This window comes from Gavialis gangeticus, unplaced genomic scaffold (genome assembly GCF_001723915.1).
Source record: "Gavialis gangeticus isolate Ggan-Ray unplaced genomic scaffold, GavGan_comp1, whole genome shotgun sequence".
NCBI classification, from domain to species: Eukaryota; Metazoa; Chordata; order Crocodylia; family Gavialidae; genus Gavialis; species Gavialis gangeticus.
The window spans coordinates 13,359,512-13,368,076 of NW_017728995.1; the positions used below are offsets into that span (position 1 = coordinate 13,359,512).

Here is an 8,565-nt window from a genome sequence, read left to right on the forward strand (position 1 = left end):
ACAAAATGAAAATAAACATCTCCTTTCTCAGTAATTAACATCTAATTACTTGACAAAGACTACGTTAAATGTGATGCGAGTGCAGAAGGGATACAATAGCACACAATTTAGCAACTTGGAAGTTTATGAATCTGAGTTACTTTTAAAAAAAAAAACAATGTAAATAACATTTCTTTTCAGTTAATAGCCCATATAATCACATGCTAATTGAACTCCAGATATCACTGGCTTGAATAAAATTAAAAATGACCCCTTAGAAATGCCAATACCTATAACAAATTTTTTAATTCATCAGCTTCATTATGCACAACTACTGAATATCAAATATTCCTGTTTTGAAAAATAAAGACAAAAGGTAATAATAAATTACATCATTGGCTAATCTAGTCCACTAAAAAGATTTCCCTTTAATTAAACAATATTTCAGACCAACCAACCATTGCTCATCTTCCATGGGGCACAAGACCCAGTAAGATGCTCAGTATTTGGGTGTCTCAAAGGCTAGCACATGGCTATATCTGCTAAACACTGTGCTACAGTGAAAACTTATGTGCCCATATTTTCAGTTGCATAGATACACTGGAGAGGAAAACAATGTGTAGATTCTAGACTACTTCAGCTGTGATCACTGACTAAAAGTGGTGATTACATGAAAATCTCTACATCTATATGAATGAAAGAGCAAATTGTGTTTCTTTCTCTACGTAACAGCTCTTTTGGAGTGATTATGACTGTGTGTCTTAGGGCCCTGACATGTTCAAATTAAAGCTGGATAGAGTTGCAGCTCTAGAATTGTTACACATTTTCAAGCACTACCTTTACAGCTGGTTTACTCTTTTTATAGCTGGATAGTCATTTTTATCGTGTAATAATTGCTTTGTACATGTGGTTGGTCTAAATTAACCAGTTCATTGTCCAATAATTACTTTGCTTGTGACTGGTCTTACTTTGCACTTATGGCTGCTGTAAATGTATTCTGCAGTTTTCCAGTTAATTGAGACTAGGGACCATAACCCAGGGCTCTGCCCTTCCAGGGGGGTGTCCTAATCCTTAGAGCTGGGGTGTCAAACATGTAGCCCCTACAGATCACAGGGTGGATCTGGTCTATGGAGCCACTCTATCTGGCCTTCAGCAACATCACCCTTGGCAGTAGAAGAACTTGGCCCACATGCACTTGCTGTACGTCCACCACTGCTGACCCTGCAGCTTTCCCAGGATGGAGCTGCTGTCAACATATGCCCCAGGCCAAAGCTGAAACTGGAGTTGCTGGTGTATGTCCTGGGCCGGATCCAGAGCCACAGCTGTCAGTATATGCTCTGGGCTGGAACTGGTGATGCATAACTCATGTTTCCTGTACTAGAGTTATAAGCAATGCTGGCATGTACCCCAGACAGCAGCCACTCCATGCCCCAGGCCTGGTTTTGGCTCACAAGAAGCTCCAAGGTCTGGATGTGGCCCAGGGCATGAAGTGAGTTTGACATCCTTGCACTAGAGAGCAAAGTAAAGATTCTTTTTGTGTTTTGTTTTTGGCCTTCCCATTCTTTGCTGCATAGTGGCACAGCTTCAGCAAGAAGAGTAAAGAATATCCCAACCCAGTCTCATGTATATCTTGTTAGGACAATTCTCCTGAGATGTGAGCAATGTGTTGTTGAAGCCCGTCAGACTAAAATGGGTTTCTGAACCCATGACCTGGCCAAATGTTTTAACCACTGAACTACAGCATAAAAGGTCAAGTATAGCATCAGCTCCTTCTACCTATTATGTTATGACAGTTTAAAGAGAACCTTGATGAACAGCTGTAGGTCAAGGTGGCCACCAGCTCCGTGTGTGGAGATTTTTTGATAACTATTCTGAATTGCCTAGCTCTTCCCAAGCACTGTACAGGAAGTCTTGATGTCTACCTAACATTGCATTTTGTACTCCATATCTTGGGGTCAGACATCTGTAAGATACCTAGCTTGTATGTGCACAAGTCCTTCATTGTATCTAGTTCTAAGTGGATGCATCTACATGTGCAATTAATGCGAAGGGATAAACTCTGGAACTGTTTAAGCCAGAGTACACTGCTCCTGGGTGCAGTGTCTACACATGCACCTGGGACAGCATCAATTTGAGCTGGGGTAGAGCAGGCTGGGGCCAGCAGCAGGCTCAGGGGGTCAGCCCTGGCTCTGGGGGGTGGCAGGACTGGCTGGAGCTCGAGAGTACCTAAAGTGCCAAGTCATGTGGATAGGTAATAGGCAGGTGTCTGGCCCCCTGCTGCTTAGGTTGACAATTTATACCTTCAGTCACCATCTATACATGCGTTTCAACTCAATTAACTATTCCACTGTAAGATTGTATTGTCCCTGAGGGTATTATCTTACAGCAGAGTGAATTAATTCTTCCACCTTAATACTAGAACACATGTAGATGGTGATGCTTTACTATGAAGTTACATGTCTACTCTGAGTGCATGTGTAGATTCACCCAGTGACTATAGTTCAAGTTGGATGCTTCTTTGAAATTACTGTTTTTAATTGAGGAGCTATTTTTAAGTGTTTTAATTGGTCCATGGTTTAATTTAAGTATAAAATCAACAGACCAAATGTAGACCTAGAATACAAGGTGCAACTACCCTAAAAGTTCATTTTGGCTCAGTGAGTAAAGCATAATGCCAGACTCCAATATCCCCATTTTTCTTCTATACCAAAGAAAAAAATGTGTGATATGTAATACATGTCCTTTACTGAATTCTGGATTTAAATATATGCAAGAGATGATGAACTATAATCTACTTCCTTAAATAGATATGCTACTTAATAAATTGGTAAGTGACATTGAAGGTGCTTCTGATAAAACAACAGTATTAGCCCATCTTATTCATTTGAGTTGATTTGATGTAAATGCCTTAATTTTATAAATATGGGTTTATATTAATGTTTATGTACTTTAAGGATAAAAAATGCACACAATATTTAAGAAATATTAAAATACTCCATTCAAAATATTTCTTAATATAATTTAATCACATTGGTTATGCCAGAGAGGATTCAGAATTGAAATGCTCCAAATCCTGGAGAAGTTTGCAGATATATGGATCTGGATTTTTATTTGATTCCACAGTAGAGTTAGGAGCTATTTAAGAAATTAAGCAACTTGGTCTGTGTGTTGATTCTGACTCAGCCTCCTTCTCCTTAGTGTACTCCTATCTAGTGCTCTCGTTATATCTCCCTGACCTCTTAAAAGAAGGGATAAGATATACAGATCACCACTGAAGTCAATCATTCACCACTGAGGCACCTATAAATGATGTGGACATAGTATGGAGTCCTGGGGCCCCACTCTTAGCATGTAGCACCAGGTGAGAGTGGCACAGTCTGGTTCTGGTCATGTGGGCTCGATTTTGGGGTACAGGGTTCTGGCTCACAGACTGGTCCCAGGCCACTCATTTGGACCATGGGGCCAAAAGGTTGAGCATCATTGCCCTAGACTATTTAATATTTGAAATCAAAATTAATGGATTTTTGACAGCCATTACACTACTGAACATAAACGGTTGTATAGCCAAGAGTCAGTTTTATGAAATGTTCATAGCTGTAAATATATCAATAATTATCCAATGTTTTGGGGATGTTGAGCAGGCAATAGTGCTTTGCAAAATTAAAATAACACATACCTGGCTAGCATTGAATGTTTCTAACAGGAAAGCATTCTTTTCATATGCATCTGCAAAAAGAAATTAGTAGAGTGAATAAATTATATTGAAATACATGACATGCATAAATTGCTTATAGTATAGAATAGTGCTTTGATTTCCAAAATAAGCATAGTTAAAATTATAATTCAATTAGTTACATACTATGTGAATAGGCCCAAAAGATTTCCTTCTGTCAATTCATCATTCAAAATCTTAGACTCAGAGAAAATTAGGGTTGGAAGGGACCTCAGGAAGTCATCTAATTCAACCCACTGCTCAAAGCAGGACCATCTCCAATTATATCATTCCAGTCAGGGCTTTGTTGATCCAGGCCTGAAAAACCTCCAAGGAAGATTCTACAACCTTTCTGGGTAAACTGTTCCAATGCTTTACTACCATCCTTGTTAGAATTTTTTTCCTAATATCGAACCTAAATTTCCCTTGCTGCAACTTGAGACCATTGCTCCTTTTTCTGTTATCTGCCACCACTCAAAACAGTTTAGCTCCATCCTCTTTGGAACCATCCTTCAGGTAGTTGAAGGTTAAATCTCCCCCTCCCCAGTCTTCTCTTCTCCAGACTAAGTAAACTTGTTTTTTTCAGCCTCTCCTCATAAGCAAAGTGCCCCAGCCCCCTCACCATTTTTACTGCCCTCTGCATGACTCTCCAATTTTTCTATATCCTTTCTGTAGTGGGGGCCTCAAAACTGGACAAGGTGCTCCAGTTTTGGCCTCACCAGTGCTGAATAGAGGGGAATAATCAGTTCCCTCAATCTGCTGGTAATACTCCTACTAATTGCAGCCCAGTATGCTGTTAGTCTTCTTCACAACAAGGGTACACGGTTGGCTCATATTGAGCTTGTTGTCCATTGTAACCTTCCGGGCTAGGGACAGACATTCAAAAAGCCAGAGCCTGAATTGATTAAATCTTTCCAGGTTAGTCTAACCTGGCTAGGCTAAACTGGTTTGTAACAGTCCAGACATTCCCTCTGGACTGAGGAACTATGGGCACATGCCTGCAGTTGCCCAGCCCATGACCCAGGGGGGCACTACAGAGCATCCTCAACTGCGGGGAAGCTGTGCTGACGGGCTGTGGCCAGCCTGGGCTAAACTGGCCAGAGAGGGATTTAATTCCCACTCCCTGTCCCACCAGCAGGGACCTGAGCTCTGTCTGCTGGGTGCTCCCAGCTCTCTGCTGCCGTGGCGGGCTGGCAAGGCCTCTGAGGCACAGGGGTCAGGGAGGGGTTTATTCCCTCATCTATCCCCATTGTCCCTGGGGGACCACAGCCAGGTCTTGCCCACCTTGACTGCCGCTGCCGCTCACTCCCTGCTTGGGGCAAGCAGCAGAATAAAACCCCTTCTGCCCCTTGCACTAGATGCCAGAGGAAAGGGGAATAATCCCTGGGTCCGCCCCCTGCCTAAGGGTCCTTGCCAGTCAGCATCTAGCCACACCCCCACTTGGCTGCTACAGCAGCCAGGCGACAGCACCCTTGATGGGGGCAGTAGCCCTTGTCATAGTGCCAGGGAATGCAAACCCCTTCCTGATGGGGGTGGGGTGGCTTGCTGCAGGCGGAGCTAGGGCAGACTGTGCACAGCAGCGCTGAGGTTCAGAGGGGGCCAGAGCCCTCCCCAGCACTGCCACTGCATGCCACAGCAGCTTTCCTCACCCCATAGCAGCTTTCCCCACTGGGAAGAGGCTCACGCTCAGGAAAAACTCATCTACCACCTACTGCTGCTTGGCCAGTCAATCAGTCCATAGTCTGTCTCAGTGTGTGGGATTGTTCCATCCTAAGTGCAGGACTTGGCGCTTGTCCTTATTGAACCTAATATTTCTTTTGGTCGAATCCTCCAAATTGTCTAGGTCAATGGTTCCTAAACTGTGGTATGTATACCACCACTGGTACACGGATGCCCTGGAAGTGGCACGCGGAAGGCTGGGAGGAGGGGCCACCCAAACCCAGATCCCTGCAGCAGCCTGCTGCACACAGCCTGTGGCACAGGGCCAGAAACACAGCACCACATGTGGAGCAGCACCCAGCAGAAAAGTGTGTTGGGGAGAGGGGGGTAGATTAAGACCCCCATGGTGAGGAAAGTAGGGGAGCAGAGGTGAATGGGGCCCCAGGGCAGGTGGTGGGATGGGTAGGCAGGGATGGGTAGGCCCAGGCCGCTCATCCGGGGGGGGGGTGTGTGTGTGTGTGTGTGTGTGTGTGTGGGTGTGTGTGTGTGTGTGTGGGTGTGTGTGTGTGTGTGTGGGTGTGTGTGTGTGTGTGTGGGTGTGTGTGTGTGTGTGTGGGTGTGTGTGTGTGTGTGTGGGTGTGTGTGTGTGTGTGTGGGTGTGTGTGTGTGTGTGTGTGTGTGTGTGTGGTGGAGTCCCTGCCATCGCACACACCCTGGGGGAGGCACATGAGGCACATACCCCTTGGATTTGTGTGTGGGGCAGAGGCAGGCTGCAGCTGCGCACTGGGCTCTGCACTGCATTGCTGCTGCCCCAGAAGCCTCATGTGATGCCATGTTCCTGCAACATGCTGGCTGCACTGCATCCTCTGCCCACCCAGTGGTGGCAGGCACATAGTGTCCCTTGCAGCTCTGGACATAGCTTTAGCAGAGTGCACCAGCCACTTGCTGCTCCCCAGGGCTTTTCTCCCCTTGGGCTGGCTCACTCTGTCTCTGCTACAAGGCAGGCACAAAGGTGGCATGGGTCTTTCCAGGGGTGTGGGAGGCTCCTGCCACTGGGTGCACCCCGGGGCAGGTATGGGGGGCATGTGCCCCCTGGATCTGTGCGCGAAGCAGAGGCAGGCTGCCCACTGCAAACTGGGCTCTGCACCACACTGCTGCTGCTGCCCCTGCCTCCAGACCTGCGTGGGACGCCATGTGCCTACCATGCACTGGCCAAGTGTTTCTGCCTGCCTGGTGGCAGCAGACACATGGCGTCCCACACAGGTTTGGAGGCAGTGCCACACGTTGCAGAGCCCAGCGTGCAGCCTGCCTCCACCTCACACACAGATCTGGAGGGGCATGTGCCTCCCATGCCTGCCCCAGGGTGCACACAGCAGCAGTACCCCCTCCCCCTCGCACCACTGCCACTGCCTCTGGATCTGCTCAGAACACCATGTGCCTGCTGCTGCCAGGCAGGTAGAGGAACTCAGCCAGCTTGTCGTAGGGACATGGCATCCTGTGCAGGTCAGAGGCAGCAGCAAAGCAGTGCAAAGCCCAGCAGGCAGCCGGCAGCCCGCTTCTGCCCTGTGCATAAATCTGGGGGGCATGTCCCCCCATGCCTTCCCAGGGGTGCACACAGTGCCCCACCTCCCCCAGTGCTCCCTGGAAGAGCTGCCCATGGCTCCATCTCACAATCCATCCCAACCCCAGGGTCTCATTCACCCCTGCCCCTGCTCCACTTCCTCCCTCACTGAGGGAGATGATCTCCCCCTCTTCCCCCACTCCACAGACTTACCTGCTAGGCACTGTGTGTTTGTCTGTGTGCATGACTATCTGTGTATGTAAGTCTGCCTGTTTGTCTTTCTGTGTGTGTCTGTCACTCTCAAGCCACAGCCCCCCAGCCTTGCTGCTGCCCCTCACTTCTGACCCACAGTACCCTGCATCCTGCCAGGGTGTGTGGGGACCTCCCTCCCTAGGCTTCAAACCCCACACATATCCACAGCCTCCCACATCTTCACAAATTGCAACTGAGACAATTATACAACTAAAGGTGATCATTTTTAAAAAAATTTTAACTGTTTTATATGGCTATTATAACTGATAAAGCAATATTTTATGATTACTAAAGGTTTTGATGCTGTTTTAATACATAATCTGTTACCTGTGTGTATGAAAAAAGGCTGTATTGTTTTAAACTGGTGGTATGCAACCCGTCAGAGTTTGCAAAACGCTGGTCTAGATCTCTCTAAATCCCTGCCCTACCCTCCAGCACATCTACTACTCCCCCTAGCCTGGTGTCATCTGCAAAGTTGTTGAGGGTGCATTCTATCCCATCTTCAAGATTGTCGATGAAGATACTGAAGAAATCCAGCCCCAGGATTCGCCCCTGGGGCACAAAATGGATTTCTTAGCACAAGAAGTAATTCATCTGTGCTACTTTTCAAAACTAGTTTGATTATTCTTAAATATTTGGTTTGGCAAAATAAACTCAACTTATCTCAATGCCTATAGCCTGATCCAGGTCATACAGATGCTGTTTATGCTAATTAGACCTGATCTACTACAGTATTTACATATACAGTTAATTTCCATTATGGAAATTATCCCATTGATTTATATAGGATTATTCATTAATTTATATGTGAAAACACACTTAAGCACTTTTTTGGATTGGGAAATTAAGTATGATTCTTGCATCTTTTATATCTGGGCCTCAATGACACAAGAGGTCACATGGAGCTGTGAGTTGCAAAGAAACAAAATGAAGCAAACCAATGTTAGGAAGATGAAGGAAGCTCTCTTGGGCAAGGCCAGCTAATTTTGGGAAAGGCACTTAATATCCAGTGAGTGCAAAATTAAATAGGGGAGCTGCTAGTTTTAATCCACCTTTATAGGGGCCCCAAAACCTTTACTAAGAAAATGGACACAGCTCCGCTAAAACAGATTTATTTTGCATGGGGCAGAAAGTCTGAGGTTTTGGGCCTCTTCACAGAACTTGAATGAAGATACATAAAAGCAGCTTCAGAACAGGACCAAATCACTTTGGTCCTGATCTTGTTAGGGAAAGGAGCTCTGCAGAGAGACCCATAGAGAGCTAAGTAGTTTATGCTGTCTGGAAGGTACATTTGTATTGCTCTTCTGGGTTTGTTCACTGTGAGGCATGGGAGTGGCTGCAGGGGAGATTGCAGAGTGCTTCAGATTCCTGAGGAAGGCACCCTGAACTCATTTAAATGAGT

General features: G+C 46.0%; 1 protein-coding gene across 1 annotated transcript in view; it reads right to left on the reverse strand.

The window, feature by feature from the left end:
- Window positions 1–8,565, reverse strand: part of SI (sucrase-isomaltase) — a 192,885-nt gene that overhangs the window by 10,709 nt on the left and 173,611 nt on the right. Inside the window, exon 46 of the mRNA XM_019503238.1 lies at window positions 3,656–3,705. Within this exon, the coding sequence (XP_019358783.1) occupies window positions 3,656–3,705 (50 nt within the window). The remainder of the gene's footprint in view (window positions 1–3,655; window positions 3,706–8,565) is intronic.